Source organism: Lotus japonicus, chromosome 4 (assembly GCF_012489685.1).
Source record: "Lotus japonicus ecotype B-129 chromosome 4, LjGifu_v1.2".
Classification (NCBI taxonomy): domain Eukaryota; kingdom Viridiplantae; phylum Streptophyta; class Magnoliopsida; order Fabales; family Fabaceae; genus Lotus; species Lotus japonicus.
The window spans coordinates 83,563,713-83,586,509 of NC_080044.1; the positions used below are offsets into that span (position 1 = coordinate 83,563,713).

Consider the following 22,797-nt stretch of genomic DNA (forward strand, 5'->3'; position numbering starts at 1 on the left):
ACGATGAAGATGACAATACTGTATAAAGTGAAATAAAATAAAGATGACTCTCATTCAGTAGACCAAGTTGACAATCAAACAATTAAAAAGTACAAAAGATGCAAGAAACTTACATATTTTCAAGATAGTATATTGGAAGAACGGTAACAATAGCAGTAAAACCTAAAAGAAGAAAAAATTGAAATGAAATCAATTAAATGTAAAATAAGAACAAAGACTTCATTGTTTTAGATTAGAAGAAAAGAAAATCAGTTAGTTGATTTAGTTGATAATGAAAATGAAAAGAAAAGCAAGAAACTTACATTAACTAAAGATTGAACTGTCAAAGAAATGGGAATAACATCATAAAATTGTGCATGAAAAAAAATGAAACACAATAAGAGAAATGATAAAGAAGAAAACATAATAGAAATTAAGAAAATATCATAGTAATTTTGTTAATCCATAGAAAACTCTTACCGGATGGACGATGATGATGGAGAAGAACATCAATGCCTAAAGAATGAAAACTGATGAAGAAGAAGAAGTGACTGATAAAAAAGAAGAGATGAAGTAGAAAATTTTCTAACCTGACAGAAGATCTTCTTATGTAGGGGATGATGCTTTTGGAGAATTCAAATGAGAGGGATTTCTTCCATAGAAATAGAGGTTCTGGAGATCAAGATGGGAAAGATGAAAGGAATATGAAAGTGGAATGAAAATGTGTTTCATATATGGGAGAAAAAGAAAGAGACTCTTGCTATTTTTGTCACCACATTCAAGAGTTACAAAAGCAATAAAGAAAACAACCAAGAATGTCAAAAGGTTTCTCAAAGGGTTTTGTAAGAAAATGATGCACGGTTAGGATTAGAAGCAATCAACGGTCAAGATTGATTTTATAATTAATTATTCACAAATTTACATATATGCCCATGAAAAAATATTCACTCATGTGCATTGATTTATTGAATTACTATCTTACCCTCAAAGTTGCAAAAACTCTCCTTTTATATAGTTTATAGATAGATAGATAGATAGATAGATTGTGTACTACTACATTATAAACAAGGCACTAATTAGGGGTGACAATATAGGTTGGCGGGGCGGGCCTGGGCAAACCCTTTTTGCGATTTGGATTCAAAGTTTCAACCCAACCTATATTTTGGCGGGACGGCGGGTTAGCCCCCTTATAAAATATAGTGAAATGAAAAAAATGTGCAATAAGAAATTTTAAAAGATCTTTCACTTTTCGTATGTTAGCACATGAAAATAAATTAGAATTATATTTGTTCGGAAGAATAGAGTCAATTGACGAAAAAACTAAAAAGTAGAAAGTGAGCCAGCTTGTTTAATGGTCTTTAAAGGGTGTGAGTTCAACATTAACTTTAATTAAAAAAAAAACCATTAACTTTTCAAAGGAGAAAGTCAATGGACGAAAAAACTAAAAAGTAACGGGTTCTTTAATGGTCTTTATGACTATGACTATGACTATGACTATGACTATGACTATGAGTTAGCCCGTTTGAATGCTTGTTAGAAAGAATAAAACCGAGAAAATATCATTTTTTTTGTTAAAATAATAGAGTTGTTTGTGTTATCTTTGTGTTTGACACTTGATAGAAATCCAAATGGGTCTAAATGTGGGTGTCTATGTCACCCTTTGCATTTCCTCACTACTATCTCCAATGAATTAATAAAATATGTAGCAAAGAGTGTTCGTAGCGTAGCGTGTTGGATATTCAGATGATATATTTATCACGGGATGAGAATAATAACAAGCCGGTGATTCGTGAAGATTACTATGTATCGTATACTAATTGTGTATTGAGCTGCTTCTGTTTCTGACACTGCAGTGTGTGTGTGTGTGTGTGTGTGTGTGACATACATACGTGTAGCCAGCTCCCTCATGATCTTCTTTGTGTGCTCCGTCTCTTATCTACTCTTCCCTCTTGCTCTTGCATTGCTTGAATCGCTCACTCTCATTCATCTTTCTCTCACCTCATAACTAATTAACTCTTTTTCCAACTTTACCTTTTGCTTTTACCTTCCTTCCCAGGGCATTGAAATGGCTTCTCCACTGCATTCCGATCATGCTATCTTTGAAGACGAGTTTAAGGTATAATAAAGTTATTTGATTTTCCACATTTTCTTAATTTGCATGCTAAATCGAATCCACTCCGTTAAATTTCCCACCCTGTTCTCTACTGTGTCTTACTGATTCAACATTAAAATTGATCTTGCATTTTAATTAATTAGATACCTGTCCTGGATAATTAGAACTACTTGATATGTCGTTGCTGTTTTGATTTGAATTTTGAATCTCATCATATCATATCATATATATATATATATATATTCAGAAAAAAACATGGAAGCAAACAATTCTGGTCTCATTTCAAATAGTTGGAGTAGTTTATGGTCAGCTGAGCACTGCACCCTTATATGTATTTGGGACAATGCAAACGGGAGATCTTACATCAGAGGAGGTTGTTTATGAACTCTTCTCCTTCATTTTTTGGACCCTCACAATTATCTCTTTGCTCAAATATGCCGTTATAGTGCTCCAAGCAGATGATAAAGGAGAGGGTAATTAATTATTTGTTAATATGTACTACTACTCTATCTGTCTGGACTGTAACTATATATGAATAATTAAGTTTTGAACTGAAGGATTAACTTTTCAATTGTAGGTGGTACTTTTGCTTTATATTCACTGTTGTGTAGAAATGCAAAAGTTGGTCTGTTCCCATGTGATAAAACTGCCAATGAGGTGATGCTTTGTGAGGAGAACTCTAAGATCAGTAGTGTCATTAATGTTGATTCAAGAGCACGAAGGACCATTGAGAAACACAAGATCTGTCACTATTTAATACTCTTCACAGCCCTCTTTGGTTCGTGCATCACAATTGGGGTTGCAGTGCTCACTCCAGCCCTTTCAGGTGACCGCCTGACTGCACAATTTTAATTTTAATTTTCTTACAAGTAATTGCAAATGTAATTAACATATACTCCTTTGTGTGGTTATACTATTCAGCTTCAATAACTTCTTTGTATATTTTGTGGTTGCTTACCAGTGTTATCAGCTTCATATGGTGTTCAGAGATCCTTGTCAGACATGGCTCACATGTGTAAGACCTTGCTCTGAGATTACAAATAAAACTCATAGTTTCTTTTAGACTCCTGCTGCGGATAAATATTCTGACGGGAATTCAATTTTAAAATCCTCTTAATTACTTAAGATTTTTTTTTGTATTTTTTTTATTATTATTTCCTGAATCGGTACCTAAAAAGTATTTTTTTGTATTTTGAATGTAATAAATATATTTTTTCTTAAACTTTCATTTTTTAAAAGAACTGGTTTCATGTTGTTTATAACCAGTTTCCTCGTCGCAACATACTAAGGATTCCGTGTCAGAGGCTCTAAAAAGATGTAAGTACTAGTATACTACTTTGCTCTTAATTTGTGTGTGATTAGATTAAAAGAAAAAGCATGTGACCTAATAGGCCTCTCACTATCACTTGCCATTAAGCACTATACATTCAAGTTGTATCCATAAATTGTCAAGCTAAGTTCATTCTACTTTAATATATATGTATAATTTCCATGCCATTACTGAATGTAGAATCAGGAATGTAACATGATATAAGATTTTCAATACTTACTATGTTGCATATTTGATTTGATAAGCTTATGTAAGTATATTTCTTCTATCCATAAAAATGGTGTTATTTGGAATTAATCTCTCTTTTAACTTTTTGTCTCTATATGAATTAATTGCAGATGTACCTGTTCCCTGTGCGTGTGCTATATTGGTTGGGCTGTTCATGTTGCAGCCCTGCGGTACACGGAAAATTGGGTTCATGTTTGCTCCAATTATTGCTTTTTGGCTGGTGTTTGTTGGTGCGGTGGAAACGTATAATATTTTCTACTGGGATGCAAAAATTATGTATAAAATATCCCCAGTATACTTGATCAGATTTATCACAAACATTGACACCAGCAGATGGAGGTTGTTAGGGAGCGTCATTCTATGCGCAGCAGGATCAGAGGCAATGTTTGCAGGCCTAGGCCATTTCTCCAAGAAATCAATTAAGGTACGTACACAAGTAACACAGCACAACTTGTCAGATGACCCCTGATAATTAATTACTCTCTAGCTAATGCATTATTGATTGTAATATAATTAGAACTAATTAACTTCGTAATGTGTCTTGTTTGTGTAGATAACATTTATATGCTTGATCTATCCTCTTCTCGTTTTATGCTATGCTGGCCAGGCTGCATATATCTCCAAAAATTTACACACTCATGATGATTTTAATCATCTCAGTGAATCCATGCCGCGTAAGTTTTGAAGATTATTTTCTATTATATAACCAGCAAATTCACTAATTGACTAGCTAATAAATTAAGTACTGAACTACTGATGGTTCGTGATTGATCCTGCAGGTCATTTTAAACATTTGTTCCTTGTATTGTCTCTGCTTTCTTCTGCTGTGGGAAGCCAAGCAACCATAACAGCATGCTTCTCCATCATTAACCAGTGCCTGGCCCTCAATTGCTTTCCAAGAGTAAAAGTTATTCACACATCAAAAACCACACATGGCCAGATTTACATCCCTGATGTCAACTGGTTATTGATGTTTTTCAGCCTCACTGTCACTGTTACTTTCGGAGGAGATTTGGTCAAGATTGGCAATGCCACAGGTATGAATTAATATTATTCCATTCTTCAAATATTGATCCATCATGGCACTCAGACTCAGTTATAAACTTAAAATCAAACTTTTGTTCTGGCATGGCAGGTTTGGCTATAGATTGTGGAATGCTGGTGACAACTAGCCTGATGTCAATTATCATTGCTTTGTACTGGGAAAAGAATTTGATTCTATCAGCTTGCTTTCTTGTATTCTTTGGCTTTCTTGAGGCTGCATATCTTTCAGCCTGCATGCTGCAATTTCACAGGGGAGCTTGGTATCTGGTTGTCCTTTTGGCTGTATCGATGACAATCATGATTTCATGGCATTATGGAACTATGAAGAAGTATGAATTTGATTTGCATAACAAGGTCTCAACTGAATGGCTAATAGATGTTAGTCCAGGCCTTGGAATTTCCAGAGTACCTGGAATTGGCTTCATTTACACTGACATAGTGGCAGGAATCCCAGCTTTCTTTTCACATTTCATCACTAATCTCCCTGCATTTCATCAAGTGCTCATCTTGGTGTCCTTCAAGTCTATACCGGTGCCTCACATCCCGGAAAGTGAAAGGTACCTCATAGGAAGGATTGGGCCGAAAGATTATAAAATTTATCGTTGTATTGTCAGGTGTGGATATTGTGATAATGTCAGGGATACAGATGATTTTGAGGAGCAGATTATTCGTTCTATAGGGGAATTCATTTCCATTGATCAAAGTGACATTGAATCCATGGTTTCCCAACACGAAAGAATGATAGTTGTGGGAAATTCTGCACCAGAAGAAAATGCTTTAGTTCCTCTGGATGAAATTGTTCCATGTATGGGCCCGAACAAGGAATCTCAGATTAGCCCCGTTGGTGGGGATGCAGCATTGCCATTGGAGAGTAGTAGTAGTGGTGCTTGCAAGAGAAAAAAGGTTCGATTCATGTTGCCTGCTAATAGTCCTAAAATGCAGGTATCTGTTAGGAAAGAGCTGTTGGAACTAATTGAAGCAAGGGAGAGTGGCAGTGCCTATTTCTTGGGCCAGTCACATTTGGTGGTGAGTGAAGGCTCAAACATTCTCAAGAAATTCTTAATCATGGCCTATAGTTTCAGTGAAAAGAATTGTCGAGAACCTCCTGTGGCTCTTAAAATCCCTCATGCTGCCCTTGTAGAAGTTGGTATGGTATGTAGCATATAACTAGTTTTGCTGTTTCAGACAGTAATTTAAGGTTAAGAAAATTAAACAGAATCAAGGAATGGTATACACTGCAAATTAAGCAAAGAAAGCATTATATCCTGTCTATAGAGTATAGTCTATAGAGGTATTTCTTATTGGTGCTAATTGAAATTGGTACCAAAGAACAAGAGAATATGAATTGGGGTGTTATAGTCCCCTTTAGATGATAATAGACATCATATTGAGTTAATGACCATATAAAATGTGATCTATAATTGTGTATCTGCATTTCAATTTGACTATTCTGTTTTCTCGTTTTGTCCTTTTTTTCTTTCTCCTTCCTCCGTAGCATTTTTTTTCTGGTTATTGACCCAAATCATGGATAGAGGAGAAATAAAGTAATTTTTGCATGGTTTGTTACTTTGTTTTGATGAATGAAATTTTTTAGGGACTAAATGTCACATGAAAAGAAGAAATGGTTCGAGGCCAAGCAGTTGTGAAAATTCCACGTAAAAGCTTATGTGAACGGGTGATTGGGTAAAAGAATTGTCACAAACTTTATGACATCATAAGGATAGAGAATTTTTTTTATGTATCATTTTTTTGTCAAAATTTTATGTATCATTTTAGATTCAGGCGTTGGAGACAAAAAAAAACCATACTCCTTTCAACACTTCATTTTAGGCTTAAAAGCATTTATTGCCCCTGATGTTTCATGTTTGTGCAACTGACAACCCCCATCTATTTTTGTCCATGTTTGTACCCTCAATGTTATAAAGAAGTGTAGCGAGTACCCCTCCGTTAGAGTGACGTTAAAAAGTTAACGGAAGGGGCTGACGTGGCTTTTATTTTTATTTTTTAGACCTGCCACGTGGAAATAACGTTTAAAATTGGGAAAAAATTGTGAGAGAGATTCGAACCCAAGCTCTGGAAGTGGCAAAACCAACACTAAACCAGTTGAGCTACATAAATAATTGTTGTATTTTGCAACACAATTTTATTTATATCATTTAGCCTCCTCTAAACCTATACCCAGATCTTCTTCCCACTGCTAACCAAAGCTCCAAACCTCATATTCTGGCAACAGACATAACCAAAGTAAACAAGAAGAGCCTAAGTGGGATGTGCAAATTTCTTCTCCCCCTTTCCTTTTCACAAATACCTGAAGCAACCCATAATCAAGCCCGTGTGAAGATCCAAGTTGCGATGTGCAAAGATCTCAGATCATCCTTCCCCCTCTCTCTCTCTCTCTCCTTCTCTTCATCTTTCACCCCCAATTTATGGTAAAACTCCCTTTGAGTGGTTACCGATTGGGTTTCTGGGAAGGGGGTGGGGTGGGTTGCGGTGGTGCTTGGAGGTGAGTGGGTTTCTGGTTTTTGGGGTGGAGGTGGGGTGGGATGCGGTGGTGGCCAGCAGTCGGTGGTGGGGGTTGGGTGATGGCGGTGGAGCAGAGCGGCGCGACGGTGAGGCTGTGGATTAGGTTTCCGATATGGGGGTGGGGTTTGAGAAGGTTTGCAGTTGTGGGTTGCGGTAGGGATGAAGTGAGGTTGGGTGTGGGTGGCTGTTTGAGAAGGTTTGTCGTAGGGATGAAGTGAGGTTGGGCTGCGGTGGCTGTTTGAGAAGGTTTGATTTTGCAGAAAAATGAGATCTATGAGTTTGTTTTTTAGTTCGATTTCTGGTTTTGTTTCCAGATCTGAGAAGAGAAGCACAAATTGATGGAGCGTTGGAGGATCACTTCAAGAGCTCAATGAGTGCCTGAGGTTGTTCCCTGGTTCTTCACTGTATCTGCTAGCTGTTCAAAATCAATCCCTTTTGAGTTTTGTAATTTTGGCTTCACTCTCATGTTAAATTACTGGCTGGTACCATTGTTAAATTACGCCATCGAGAGTGTTCCAGACCTGAAGGCTTACCTAGGTTCCAGGTTCTCCTTGAAGTCTAGCATGAAGCCTCACGAGCTTAAATTCTAGAGGGAAAAGAGTTAGAATTGTTTTTAGAAATTGGGTTTGAGTCTGTGGGTTTTTGAACGGTGTTTTTGGCTGGGTTGTTGGAATCTCATTTCATGGGGTTGTTGTTTATTTTGCTTTTTCGTGTTGCTAAGGAGAGGTAGAAGATTGGAGAAGGAGATGGTTTGGACTATGGAGGTTGGTTCTGATTTTGGGTTTAGTTGGCTATGATGAAGAAGAAGAGCAAGATGTTGAAATCTGGGTTTCAATGTGGTTGGGGATGGAGATGGTAAACACAATGATGAGATAAAGCAGATGATGAAGAATTGAGAAGAACAAGGGGAATAATGATATAAATAAATTTTTGTTCATAATATAACTAATTGATTGTGCAGCTCAAATGGTAAAGTGTGTGTTTTGCAAGTTTGAGGTCTTGGGTTCGAATCCCTTAACCATTTTTCCAAGTTTTGAGTTTTATTTAATGACGTGTCAAATAGGAAAAAAAAAAAAAACCACGTCAGCCCCCTCCGTTAGTTTTCTAACGTCAAACTAACGGAGGGGTACTCGTTACACTGTTCTGTTTCATTGAGGGTACAAACATTGACAAAAATAGATGGGGGGTGTCATTTACACGAACCTGAAACATCAGGGACACCAAATGCATTTAAGCCTTCATTTTATTTAGTAAAATATCAATGCTTTAGAAGTCGCACCGGTCATTGAACCAATGAACTGGTACATGGTTCAATGGATCAAATGTGATTCAACAAATAAGAAATTTAGTCAAATTAAATTTTAAAATTGACATTAGATCATCATATTATATATTCTATAAGATAATAATGAATAATAAAAGATAAAATAAAAATATTAGGGATATTCCAACTTGACATGATAGACATTTATTTGAATAAAATATATATTTTACTAAATCTTAAATAAAAAATAGAAAAATGATTTTTTGATGTATAGTCGAATGTGACTGGTTCGATACCATTAGTTTTGACTTGGTTTGTGTGGAGTAATGGTAGTTGAATCGTGTATCGAAAGATCTATTTTTCGTATCGCGTATCGTATCATATTATGTATCGTACGATACAAACACAAATAAAAATAAGTCATAAATGAAAAATATATGATATATATAATATAATTAATCAAAATATGACAAATGCAAGTCTTCATCTCCTTCAAAATCATCAATAACATGATAAATGCAAAGCACTTCCATACTTGCTAAACTATGCTTTGATCCTAAAAGGCTACAACTTAATAAAGAGTTGAAATTGAACCCTTGACAAGAGTTGAAAGTGGGGATCTAGGGTAATTTCAATCCCTAAATGGATTGGGTCAGGTGGTCGACCCACTTTAGCCCAGATTAAAGAAAAATCCTGTAAAAAACGCTAAAAAGGACAAATATCTGACCCGGTTTGTCTAGTTTTTGTATCGTGCGATACAACTTCGTATCGCGATACAACCATACATGATACAATACAGCCGATACGGACGTGATACAAGGACAATTCGATACACAGGTACGATACGTATCATTTACCTAAAATAACGTATCGTATCGCTTATCATATCGGTATATCGGCCGATACTTACTACCATGACTTTTAAGTTCTTCTAATTTTTTTTTTTTCGTTCCAATGCAACAACACCTCACTACTATAACACATTTACGCGCTTGTGACAATAAGTGTTTTGCATATCGAGCTAACGCCTACAACATCCTGGTTGAGAGGATGTGAATGTGTTTATTGGAACATCGTGAGTTAGAAGAATCGTAACACCATTAAATGATCATGAGGGGAATGAGAGGCACAAGAATAAAAAAATGGAAAAATCAATTTTAGAGGGTTCTAGACTTCTGGTGTATCTTTGAAACAGGAAAGATGAAGAGAAAGGGAATGAGAAGTTGAGAACTCAAACAGGAAAGATAATACAAAATTGCAGCATGAGTGGCAAGTTGTGGACCATAAAATTGGAACCCCACCCCACGTACCTACCCTGTCCACGCTTGCAAGTAAGTACCTTATGAATCACGGAAACTCATTTCGCGAACCCTCGTCTCCTCTCCACGCGTTCAAATATCTGGTCTAATTTTGAATTCAATTATTTGATTTTATAAGGTTGAAAAATAAAAGTGATTTTGGGGGGTGAGTGGTCATTTACTGACCTCACAGAGAAGTGGGCCTGATATGCATATAAAAACCTAACGTGGCAGCCCAAATTCACCGATTCAGTCAATTGGTTCGGTTCGGAACAACAATAGCAATAGCAATAGCAAAAGCAATAGCTAGGCTAGCTTTCTTGTCTGCCATCGGTGTTTTTTTGGTTGACTTGCATATCAATAATCAATATGGACGTGGCAGCGATTGCTGTCCGCTCACCGGCGACTCCATCGATCATCCTTCCAAGACCTAGTAACGCCGCTCGCCTTGTTTCTAATATTCGGTTCCCTCGTAAGGTATGAACAAATCGCTCACTCCAGTTATGATTGATTGATTGCTATTCAAATCATTTCTCTCCGCTGTTTATGATTGATTGTTTTTGTTTGTTTGGCAGCTATGCACAACTTCTGTGTCTATCCCCAAACAAGGTCATATGAGTTTCTCTGTTGGAACTAGAAGAAGAGCCTTAGTTGTTAGAGCAGCAGCGTCGGACTCGGATGAATCCGCTAATAAGATTGCTCCTCTTCAGCTCGAGTCCCCGATTGGACAGTTCCTTTCTCAAATTTTGATCAATCACCCGCATCTCGTGCCTGCTGCGGTTGACCAACAGCTTCTACAGCTCCAAACTGACCGTGATTCTGAATCTGATCCCAATAAACAGAATCAAGATCCTTCTTCTTCCTCCACTGATTTAGTTTTATACAGGTTGGTTTGTTGCATCTTTTCTCATTTCTCTCTAATTTCTAAATCTTATGCGCCCTGCCCTGCAAATGCAATTTTGATTTTATTATCAAGTATAATAGAATTTGTTTGATTCATGTCAAGTATTTTTTATGTTTGAACTGGATATGTCTAGTGTAGTGCTTTCACGGTATATGAGAATTTCACTTTTTATGGTTTAACCCGAGGTGATATGCCATTGCTGATTGCTGTCTCTTCTCATGTGAAAAACTGATTAAATCAATGAATATGACTTCAATTCTCAGCAATCAAATCTGTTTGCTTCAAGGATATTAGCTGTGTGCCATTTCATGATGTGGATTTGACTGTGTTCAATTTCAATCCTGCTTAAAATACAAACTCAGTATGCATGAATAGCTTAATGTGCTAGGGAGATGGTTTGTAACGCTGACTTCTTAATCTTCTTTCTCTTTCTGCTTTTTTCTAAATCTGATAGTTTTATTGTCAAGCAAGTCAGTTGTTGACCATTGTGCTGGATTGCAAACTTTTTTAGGAGGATTGCTGAGGTGAAGGCTAATGAAAGGAGGAAAGCACTGGAAGAGATTTTGTATGCACTGGTGGTGCAAAAGTTCATGGCTGCTAACATTTCCCTCATACCCTCCATAACCCCAGACCCAACCGGTAGAGTTGATTCATGGCCAAATGATGATGAGAAGCTTAAGCAGCTTCACTCATACGAAGCATATGAGATGATCCAAAACCACTTGTCTCTCATTCTGGGTAACAGAGCAGGAGATTTGACATCCATAGCTCAAATTAGCAAACTCAGGGTAGGGCAGGTCTATGCAGCATCAGTGATGTATGGTTACTTTCTTAAGCGAGTCGACCAAAGATTCCAGCTGGAAAAGACAATGAAAGTTCTTCCAAATGCAGCAGAAGACAGTAGTGTTCATAAACCTGTCAAGGACGATGCAAGACCCGGTAATGGAGAGAACACTTCTCAAGTGATGTCTCATCCTGAATTATCTCCATGGCTTGGCGGTGATGTCAGTCCTGGTGGATTTGGTTCTGGTATAAAGCCGACTAGGTTGCGTAACTATGTGATGTCCTTTGATGGTGATACCCTACAGAGATATGCGACAATAAGATCCAAAGAGGCTGTGAGCATCATTGAGAAGCACACAGAGGCATTGTTTGGAAGACCTGAATTTGCTATTACACCTGAGGGGGCAATCGATTCTTCAAAGGATGAAAACATCAAAATTAGCTTTGGTGGCTTAAAGAGACTTGTTCTAGAGGCTGTGACTTTTGGTTCTTTTCTCTGGGATGTTGAGAGCTACGTGGAATCGAGCTACCATTTTGTCTTAAACTGAGCTGGGCTTTTGTTCCCGTACATCCCAATGCATGGTTTTAGACTTTTAGGGTGTTGGTACTGACTAAGCAAAATAATTTAATGTAACTCGGTGTTAAAGGTCCTACTATTGTTCATTAATTGATGTGTATATACTATATAGTGATGTTGGCTCAAATGCCTCCCGATTAAGTTATTGACTTAATGTATTTTTTGTTTACTGTAGTGCATTTTTTAAGTTTTTTTTTCCATACTGCACTCTTCATAAGTTTATGTGCCTGAATACTTGCCAATTAAGTTAGTGACGGTAATTTTTTGTTTTATAGGTTTTTGGCATAAATTTTTCACTCGGCTCGAGCGCGTCCTTTTAAATTTATGGGTTAGAATCTTATTTTATATTCTCTCCGTTCTTATTTAAGTGTCATTTTAGAAGAAATTTTTTTTTTCATATTTAACTGTCATTTTGATGTTTTAAGGTTATAATTTGTCAATTATACCCTTACTTTTTTAATAGGCTTAATTGCACTTTTGGTCCTCCACGATTACAAAAGCCACGATTTTGGTCCCCAACAAAATTTTATTGCATGGAGCGTCCCCCACGTTATGCTCCGTTAGCAACTTTAGTCCGGACCCTCTATTCTGTTAGTTTTCAAACGTTTCTCTCTCCTAAAAAAGAATTAAATATTAAATATTAAAATTAAAACTCATAAAACATGAATACCATCCACACCTTCAACCTTCTTCAACTTTTCCAGAACCACCAACCCTTTCCTCACCCCCACCGGCCACCACCATCACACATGCCATACCACCACTGAACTTGATCAATATCTGGGCAGAGATCACTTCTTCACCTTCAATTTTTCTCCTTCCATTTTCCTTCCTCTTGCACCCCCAATTTCTAAAGAACCAATCATGAAAGCTTTACTGAAATTCCTATTCAGACATACCCATTGATCTTGATCCCGATCAATCTCGATCTCGACCTCTCTCCCACAATCTCCTTGTTTCTCATTTTCATACCCATTGATCTTGTGCCCCTGCTGCTTCGGATTCTTCTTCTTTTATTCACCCACCATGCCCATGCTTCAGATTCTTTCTTCTTCCACAGCAAATACCTTTATCTCCATCTTCACCACCAATGGACCCTTTGCTTCTGATATGATCAACAACCCAGGCCAGCACCACCACTCCCCTCGTCGATCCTTCTTCACGCACATTAATGGGCTTCTGACCAACACACGCATGCTTGCTTTGATGTCATCGCTATTCAGATCCAACGATTTAGCGAGGAGAAAAAGAGCTTCAGACGGAGACAAATCCAGGAAGAGAAAGCTTCGATTTGGAACAAAACCCAGGATCAAACCCCTTTGAACAAAGCTTCAACCTTTGAAGCGACAAAGCTCAGATCTGGTACTTGCATCTTTCGTTCTGGTGGCGCGGTGCGATTTGGGATGGGGCGTTGGAGTGGCTGTGATTGTGGAAGTTTTGAGTTGGTGCAGCATCTCGATTTGTGATTCTGGGTTTTGTAGGGAGAGGTGAAAATGGAAGAGGAGGAGAAGCGGAAGCAGAAGAAGGAGTAGAAGATGTCGTTTGAGATTTCATCTCAAGCATGGTCATGGAGGTTCATACTTCAGAGGTTGGGGAAGAAGTTGATTTTCTGGGTTGGTGTGGGGGAGGGGTTTTTGGGTTGCTGGATTGGTGTTGAGGGAGTGAATTTTCTAAATCATTGTATGTAATGCAATTCCATAGCAATCTTTATATACTTAAGCCTCTTCAATCAATTCATCTTCATATACTTAAGCCTCTTCAATCAATTTGTTCTTTAATAAAAATTATTTTTTCAATTAAAAAATTCACTTCAACAAAAAACCGTTAAGTTTTAGACGGAAAACCAATTCTGCAAACGGAGGTATTCGTTGGGGACTCGTAATGCAATTGATTTTTGTTGGGGACCGAAATCGTGGCTTTTGTAATCGTGGGGGACCAAATGTGCAATTAAGCCTTTTTAATAACTTCACATTTTTCATAAAATTCTCCTTTCTCAATAATTATGAAGAGCTTTATGACTTTATAATTGGGTGAGAGTGGTAAATGGTTTAATGATATGAGAGAGTGGAAAAAGAAACTAACAATCCACTATCTTGGTTGGAGAGCTTTATAACTTTATGATTGAGATGTAAGAGGGTAGAATGAGAAAAAAAACTCTAACAAACCACTATCTTATTTAGAGAGCTTTATGCTAAAACGACACTTAAAAGGAAACGGAGGGAGTAGGTTTTTAACTCGAATACTGCTAATTAAGTTTATGGGTCTGAGTGGTCACTCTTTAATCTTTATGTTTTGGAGCCAAAATGCTCATTGTCAAAATTTGTTTCCTAGTACATCCTTCTAAGCTTTTGGGCTAGAGTGCCCTATTTATAAGTTTTTAGGACCAAGCCATTTAAGTTTGTGGATTTGAGTGACCACTTTATTAGTTTTCTGACCAACATGCTTATTGTCGATTTTTTTGTGCCTGAGAGCTTCCTTTTGATTTTAGGTATTCGTGCACAATTTGTAAGTTTTTGTTCTCGAATGTCTGCTTTTTAAGTTTTTTTGACCTTAATGCCTGCTCACTCAATACTTTTTTACCCTAAATACTTGTTGTCGATTTTTTTCATGTGTGCATCCTTTTAAGTCTTATTGTCCATATCGATTGCACTATTTATAAGTTTTTAGGCTCAAATACCCACAAATTAAGTTGGTGGAGTTGAGTTTTCGCTTTGTAAGATTTTGCGCCACAATGTCCCATTTATAAGTTTTTGGGATTGAATACGTGCAATTTAAGTTGTTGATCAAGAGATTGTTGGTCCGTGAAAGGTATGAAACTCCAGAGGTCATCACATTTTGGCTAACAAGAGCAAATCACAAGTGATTTAGATACCACATCTTTATTTAAAAAAAAAAAAAGATTTAGATACCACATCTTTGCACAAAACCTTAAGGCATTGAGTTTTTTTTATAAGCAAATGTTAGTTGTTAGTAATGTTAGTAAATTAGCGTCTCATTAGGGTTCAAACCCTGGATCCTTCACCCTTTATTCCACCCAACAATAAAATGTTCAACTCTTACTACTTGAACTAACTCTTAGATGTATGATTTCTCTCACTTATAAAATGTTCAACGCTCCGCTAATTATCAAATTATCAAATGTGAGACTTCTTAACCCAAGTCATTAAGAGAAGAAAGCGCAGGGTGAAGCTCCAAGCAAGCTCTCCAACCCGTTTCTCAACACTGCAACAACGTGTCTGATTTCCACAGCTTCCTCCAACATTTCTTTTGTAACGCGATAGAAGAAGGCGTCGCACCAGAAGTAGCCTTTTGACATGATACCCAGCTTTTGAAGTGTAAGTTCCGTCGATTAATGTGGCCAAAAGAAGACGTCCTCATGAGGTTGCAAAGGTTGGATTGATAGTTGAAAGTCCTTTTTTTTGTTACGTACGAATCACTAAAGTATCGATGGTTAGAATCAATTCACATGCATGTGAACTGTTTCCGCATTGTCACCTTCGAGTTATGATTTTGATTTCTCAAGAAGCATCAGCAGTCAGCCAGGCAGCAAAGGCTAATTAAGATTATTCAGCAATATTATTATTTATGTTTAGACAATACAAGAAGGCTACACGCGTTTATAATCCTAAGAATACACGAAACTTAATAAAGATAATAATCAACTAAAGCAGGAAATAAAGAAAGACTATTACAAATAACTACGCGGATTTAGATAATTATAATATTATATACTAAATATTTAGCAGTAAAAATTACTAGGCGACCATGACAGGATAGAACCCCTTGGATAGATTCTGAAGATGCAAAACTTTGCCAAAAATATCATAATAAACAACTTTGGCATTGATTTGTTGAAGCTCCAGAGACATGAATCCTTGTCCGTCATAGTAAAACTTGACCCCATTTGTCTTATTCTGAATGTCTCCTTTCCATGCCTTCGAACCTCCACCACTGGTTAAGAACAGGATTTGGCTGCAAGAATTAATATTAATTTTCAATCTCATCAAATTAATATTTATCATATCACGATTTAGTTGAAGGCTATTCAGCTAACAAACACACACCTATTGGTGCTAGTTATATGTTCCAAGCAATGGTCGTGCCCATTAATGTACATATCAACATTGTTTTCCTGCAATGCAATAATAAGTTTATGATGCATGGAATTTAAATTTCTCAGTAAATGGTATTGAATGCAATTATATGTTTGGGTAAATGACCTCAAGGATTGGCAGGAGCTGTCTTATGAGTTCTTTGGTGTCACCGTGGTGTCCTATGCTTCTTATAGGGTGATGTCCAACAACAATCTTCCACTTGGCAGTAGAAACCTTCAGTGCTATTTCCAGATCCTATGTTTAGACACAAAAATTTGTTACTTGTGATGAATCTAATTAATGATGATAATTTCTCCCTATGTTTACCCTTAAGAGATTTGATAAATATTTGTCCCTTGGAAGTACTCCTCTCCAATCATACTTGTGATCCTTTGGCTTAAAAAAATATTTGTCCACAAAAGGTGTTGTATCAACGAAGAAGAACTCAGCAATTTCTGGGAATTAAGTTTCAAGATTAGAAAAACAGTTAATAACGTGCTATATATGTTGGATATAATATGCCTTTAATTTATAAAGAAGCTAACTCACCAGTATCAACAATAAATGATCTTTGGCAAAACCATCTATGATCAATATTATGAAGGATAGGATTTAATTGTGCTTCAACATCTCCTCTGTAGTCATGATTGCCCAAGACTAGATATAGATGACATACATTTAAGCGATGTACACACGAGATAGAAAAATTAGAGGAATGATACCTGAATGGACAATTCTATCTTAGACTATGTTAAAAACTGATTCACCCATTATCCATGTTTTTCCTACTAACATTTAATACATCTTATTTACAATATACTCCTTACATGCTAAAATTAATTTGTAGAGAAACCATTTTAACTTTTGCATCAAATTTTTCTTGGTCCAACTATAGACAAAACACAGACGTATAAGCTTGTAAATAGGAGTAATTTAGTGCTTATACATGTGTCGATTTGTTGGTATGAGAAGAGAACTCACCGTTATACCATTGTTTTTGGAGGCTCTTGGAAGTGTAGATTTGTGAGAAGGAAGATTCAAATGCAGGGTCGTGTATACCGGTTAATCCATCGTCATAGAAATTGTCTCCGGTAGATATCACAAAGTCAATATCTAACTTTTCAGCAACTCTTGCCATCTGAAATATATTATAGAGATGAGCAGAGAAATTATTTTCTTCGAACAATAAATAATAAAGTAATAGACCTGATTAGCAACTTGAGATTGGTTGTATGCTCCTTTCCTTCCCCAATCTCCAATGACCACTAAGCTAAGTGAACCATCAGCTTTGACAGGGTGCTCTAGGCGTTGGAACAGAGCTGATGACGCAGGAACAAACAACAGACTAATAAAATTGAAACCCATCCATAGACCAGCGGCACCACCCATGTTTATTGTTTTTGTGTGACGCGCGTCTAATAGATTAGATATAGTATACGATGAGTGTTTCTTTCTAGCTCTTCATGCACTAATATTATTCATTCACATTCTTATTCATATATATATATACGAAAAAGAGAAAATGAGCAACATATATAGATTCTGATTCCTAAGGAATATTACTATCAAAATAAAAATGGCATGGATAGTTTTATCTTGTACGTGCTAATTGGCACGGCATGAATAATTGTGTAACCAAAATGCTACTATTGGACAAGCCGAGAAAATGAATTGCTACCATGTGGACGCCAACAGTTGGATGGTGTCACTGGGTTGGGCCCCATATTTTTTAGTACTGTACACGCAGCTTCGTAGCAACCTCCTAGTTCAAGACAAGACAAAATTACAGTACTCTGATGCTTGATTACGTACACGCAAAGCTAGCTCCATTTAATCAGAACCAGTAAATTCAAGTGGCGAAGGAAGGCAGAAGCAATGGGGTTGGATCCTCTCCATCAGCTTCTCTCCATCTCCTCTCCATCCAAAATCTGAGCCATTGATTTTGAATTTTAAAGGTGAGGATTAGTTCGTGTTTTCTCTCTCTTCTTAAATTGATCCAAGCCTTTAAATACAATTCATTTTTTCTCTCTCTTCTTAAATTGATCCAAGCCTTTAAATTTCAAAATCAATGGCTCAGATTTGGATGGAGAGAGAATGGAGAGAAGCTGGATGGAGAGGATCCAAATCTTGTGAGCAAATGATAAAAAAAAATGCACATCTTTTGAACTACTCATAGATCTTCAGCATCACACCACATAATTCTATTTAGCTATTAATTAAAAGATCTTTTGAACTGCTCATACAATATTCAACATCACACCACATAATTCTAATTAGCTATTAACTAACACATCTTTCGAACTGCTCATACAACATTTCAACATCACACTACATTAAACAACATCCAACATTTTGAGTTTTGACTACTGGTTGGGACCTAAAAGTGAGAGGAGAAAAGCCCTGTAGTTGCCGGATGTTTCTGAGTGAACTGCATCGTTCAGAGTCTTCTTGTATTTCTTTAAATATTCAGCTTTAATATTATGTAAATCAATCTCTGTCCTTGTTACAATCACCCTTATAAGTTTTGTGTCATCAGTCCCCAAACCTTTCATTGCCTTATGTAAGACCTGCATGGATTGGTGGCAAAAGCGAAAAGATTTATCCTTGTCTAATCTTAGAAGTAAGATTTATCCTTGACTATTGGTAGATGAACAAGATCTAGAAAATGGAGGGTATCAGTAGATGCAAATGCAATCACTAATGCAAACACATATGACTGCAATGGCAATAAATAACCAAAAGATGCATATGTCAAAATGAAGCATGCACCTCTACAATGGCTTAAGAAAATATGTTACTATTCCTTGCATAAGCAGATATAGATTCACAAAAAGTGCACAAGTTTAAGTCCATCCAAAAGCTTAAGGTTGGCGTCAGAAAGGATATATTTCGTTGCTCTTATTAAATATGAACAATTTATGCAGAACATGTTGAAAGGAAATCAGATAGAGAGAGAGGGAGAGAAACTTCTTCATGCCATATTTTGACAAATTGAATGATTACCATTACCAAGTTTCTCACATTATCAATTGCATAAGTTTCTTTAAAAAATTCAGTGCTAATGTTGCTTATAGACGTTCAGTGAACAAAGAAAAATCTTCAGCGCCAGGGGCAACATATAATCCACATAATAAAGTGAAAGAAAATTTATGAATAACTTCCAATGAATTTTTTATTTATTTCAGTAAGACAGATAAAAGGCACAAACTGGTAGAGAAAATACTGAACAAGTTTATGTGCAACCTAAGGTGGCATTGGGTAGATAGGTTAGAACTTAGAGCATAACATAACATATAGGTTCTGTTCTATGTTTGTTATATAAATAAAAACAAAACAAAAAGATATAAAGGTAGGAAAAGTTATACATTTTGGTTCCATATAAAAGAGCAGAACCAAAAAAACAACATAGAACAAACGGTTCTGTTTCTTGCTATCTATGTGACAAACGCTACTTAATTGTTCCATAACAAGTAAATACAAGCATACAACTATTTTAGAGAAAAACTTCAACACTCTCCACCACAACCCATCCATACACTAAGTATTTTAAGAAGAGTTATACCAATAATACACTCTCTAACACCAACACACTTATTTCAGCACACGATTTACTATTGGGTATAGCATCTAAAATTGAAGTAAATGGGGAATACCTTTGCGAAATACTTTGCAGGATTCTCAGCACATTGGACCATTGTCAAAAGTGCATGAGCAAAATTCCCTGATGTTTCTTTCTTTACTGCCTGATATACTTTCAACTTGGTTAAGAACAAAAAATAAGACCTCTATAAAGCCTACGTTCATCGAAATAAAAGTGGTAAATATACCTTCTTCAATGAATGTCCATAAATGTCACGGTAAAAATAGTTTATGGCAGCCAAATGTGCCGCACTACGTTCGCTGAATATTTGCACAAAAGTTTTCTCATCAGTTCCCAGTTTCTTCTCCCCAGCTTTGTAGAGAACATTTGCATCCTTCTGAGCCATTTCTCTATTAACCTCAGGACCTTCATGACGTGGTGTGCTTACATATGCAAGCAGAATCTGAATTGAGGTTTTTCCATAAAAGTATCAGTAACAAAAGCTCCATTGATTGAATATCTTGCAAGGAATTCATAAATGAATATAGAGAACAAATTGTCAATTGAGACAAATTTTACATCCAATGGGAATCAGGAGACATATTAAGTAACACACACTTGCACCAAGACAGAGAGAAGAAGAATCACCTTTTTATGATCCCCAGAGGTGTTTCTTTCAATGTCATGCTCAAGATAAGTGCCAAATTTAGAATGGTATATCTGTCTTAAATATTGTAGTTGAGATGGTGTGCGTGAACATATTACTTCAGTAGCGGTTTCAAGATTTTTTGCCACAGTTAGAGACTGCTTAAGGATTATTGCATCACGGCCTGCAGGGTCATGCATCCAAAGCAGAACTGCAGTCTGAAAACCAGAAAAATAACTAGAGATTGTTAGAAAAGTGAAACATAGCCCCTTCAATTGTCTAAACTCTAGGATACATATAACTCGATTGATAGTGGCCAACAGTTGTCTAGTTGATGAACTACAATTGAGTTCATCACAATAACACAATTGTATATACCTCCAACTTTCCAGAAAGCTCAGAAGATAAACGTTTGAGAAGGTCCCCAGAATACATAGTTCTGTATTCTTGTTGGATGTAGGCACGCTGCGTAGCATCTCTATGTGCAAGTATATTGATGACTATGCTAGTATCACACCCAAATCCTGTAAAAGGATTGAGTTAGAACAAAAAGTAAGGGTTCCGAGGATGAAAGGGGCTTCTTAATTCTTATTAAAGTAGAGCAAGTCTAAGAAGAATTTCAACAGCAATATCTACATGAGAATAACGTAAGGACATGTTACAATTTTGTCAAGAAAAAAAAACCTAGTATTCTTTTAAATAGAAAAACAAAGGTGTCTGTCTCATTGACTTAGTTTATGAATTATGATAAAATGGTTCCATCCCATGACACAGCAATTAAACCCCCTTAACTGCAAAGAATCTTAATATTGATAGTGTTGATCGATCAACATGGTGATAGAGAAATTTCGAACAATTATTACCAGGCAAAGTTCCAAAGTTATCACCAGAAAGATAAATTTGAAGAGAGAGACAGAGAGGGTACCCTTGAAAGCACTGTAAAGTTGGATCGCATCATCTCTCGGGGAAGGAGGAATAGGGGGCACATTGAGCGTAGACATTTTCCTGTATCAAAACACAAACTAGAAGAAAAATGCAGATGAAGAAAAAAAGACGGGCAACGTAATAAAATAATCACTTGATTCCATTTAACAATTCAGAGCTTGTCTTCATCTTTGCGTTCAAAAAGCTTGAGTATCGTGAGAGAGTTTTTTTTTTTTTATAAGCAGTGAGAGAGTTCTTAACTACGGCTCCTTCAAAAAAGTTACTACAGTATTTATTTAATTTTTTTCTTATATTCTCATCTAATAAATTTTCTTTCACTCATCATTTTTCATATTAATTAATCACAAGTTCACAACTTATCTAGTATTAATTATATTTCTTTTCTATTTAAGGTAAAATTTAATAATTTCACATTATATAATAAAACTAAGTAAAAATAATTTATTAATATTATATTAATAATAATTCTCATCTTACTTTTTTGTCACACCACCTTAAACAATAAATTTTATAAAATGAATGAAATATTATCTTCAATCACGTGCTTTGCACTTTCATAGGTGTACTTGCAACCAATTAATATAAGTTTAATTAGTTTTGCGCGGATATTATAACATTGAAATTCATGCATTGTCATAATTACTTTTGAATTTAAAAAAAGTAAATATGGAGAATAAAGAAATGCGAAGTTTAGAGCCAAGTTGAATTAAATAATAATAATATGTTATGATGTATAAGCCGTAAGAAATAAATGATTTTTTTCTTTAAATCATCTATGTCTAGTAAAATTATAGTTGGTGAACAACTTTTCGGGAATATCCTTTGAATTCCTATTAAGGAGAGATCTTTTGCTATTCTCGTCAATATGTCCCTAGTGTCCTACTCGATAGTTTGAGAGTGGTTTCTCTCTATTTTATCTTCATTGGACACAAAAACGTGTGATGCTAAATTTAATAAAATTGCACGTGTAAATATGAATGTAGATGTTAAAATACTCTTTGATTAATTATAATGTCAAATAAACATTATTATATGGCGGAGACAAACTAGACTTCTGAAGAGAGTGATGCTAAGCCTAAAGAAGGTGACTATGACATGGCCAAGTCCCCCCTTGGTTCCGCCACTTATACCTCATTAATTTTTTTGATTTTTTCTATCAAACCAAATTTGTCACGCATTAAAATAAGTTTTTATTTGTAGAGACTAACTAGTGTTTTTACCCGTGCGCTGCACGGCGAAAAACGATTATAAATTTCTTACATTTGATAACATCATCGTTTTGAGAATGAAAATGAAATCTTAAGACTTTAAATAGAACAGATTTGTTGTGATGAACATAAAATACAATTGAACCAAAATTGAAAAAATATCCACAACAATAAAATCTCAATTGAATCACAACAAAATCCCAATATTACAGCAATACAATTCAGCAACAATAAGAGCTTCCTCGTGCATTAGAGTTGTTTGTTCTCCCACGTTGAGTTCA

At 36.1% G+C, this 22,797-nt stretch overlaps 4 protein-coding genes across 4 annotated transcripts; 2 read left to right on the forward strand and 2 right to left on the reverse strand.

Moving 5' to 3' along the window:
- Nucleotides 1–1,628: 1,628 nt before the first annotated feature.
- Nucleotides 1,629–5,959, forward strand: LOC130713056 (potassium transporter 25-like). The gene is made up of 10 exons (XM_057562858.1): nucleotides 1,629–1,782; nucleotides 2,036–2,095; nucleotides 2,340–2,565; nucleotides 2,670–2,918; nucleotides 3,054–3,107; nucleotides 3,359–3,409; nucleotides 3,761–4,074; nucleotides 4,204–4,324; nucleotides 4,430–4,687; nucleotides 4,786–5,959. The coding sequence occupies exons 1-10, from the start codon at nucleotides 1,723–1,725 to the stop codon at nucleotides 5,859–5,861; spliced, it is 2,469 nt and encodes an 822-aa protein (XP_057418841.1). The 5' UTR covers nucleotides 1,629–1,722; the 3' UTR covers nucleotides 5,862–5,959.
- A 4,053-nt stretch (nucleotides 5,960–10,012) lies between these two features.
- LOC130713058 (UV-B-induced protein At3g17800, chloroplastic) lies at nucleotides 10,013–12,217 on the forward strand. Its single transcript, XM_057562859.1, has 3 exons — nucleotides 10,013–10,256; nucleotides 10,355–10,665; nucleotides 11,195–12,217. The coding sequence occupies exons 1-3, from the start codon at nucleotides 10,149–10,151 to the stop codon at nucleotides 12,012–12,014; spliced, it is 1,239 nt and encodes a 412-aa protein (XP_057418842.1). The 5' UTR covers nucleotides 10,013–10,148; the 3' UTR covers nucleotides 12,015–12,217.
- A 3,383-nt stretch (nucleotides 12,218–15,600) lies between these two features.
- Nucleotides 15,601–17,625, reverse strand: LOC130713059 (purple acid phosphatase 3-like). The gene is made up of 7 exons (XM_057562860.1): nucleotides 17,344–17,625; nucleotides 17,119–17,275; nucleotides 16,687–16,794; nucleotides 16,465–16,592; nucleotides 16,264–16,392; nucleotides 16,108–16,175; nucleotides 15,601–16,015 (listed from the first exon to the last, which is right to left on the reverse strand). Exons 1-7 carry the CDS (start codon nucleotides 17,524–17,526, stop codon nucleotides 15,799–15,801), a joined length of 990 nt encoding a protein of 329 aa, XP_057418843.1. The 5' UTR covers nucleotides 17,527–17,625; the 3' UTR covers nucleotides 15,601–15,798.
- A 689-nt stretch (nucleotides 17,626–18,314) lies between these two features.
- On the reverse strand, nucleotides 18,315–21,497 carry LOC130713060 (annexin D5-like). Its single transcript, XM_057562861.1, has 6 exons — nucleotides 21,289–21,497; nucleotides 20,742–20,887; nucleotides 20,366–20,581; nucleotides 19,965–20,180; nucleotides 19,791–19,880; nucleotides 18,315–18,704 (listed from the first exon to the last, which is right to left on the reverse strand). The coding sequence occupies exons 1-6, from the start codon at nucleotides 21,362–21,364 to the stop codon at nucleotides 18,501–18,503; spliced, it is 948 nt and encodes a 315-aa protein (XP_057418844.1). The 5' UTR covers nucleotides 21,365–21,497; the 3' UTR covers nucleotides 18,315–18,500.
- Nucleotides 21,498–22,797: the final 1,300 nt, after the last annotated feature.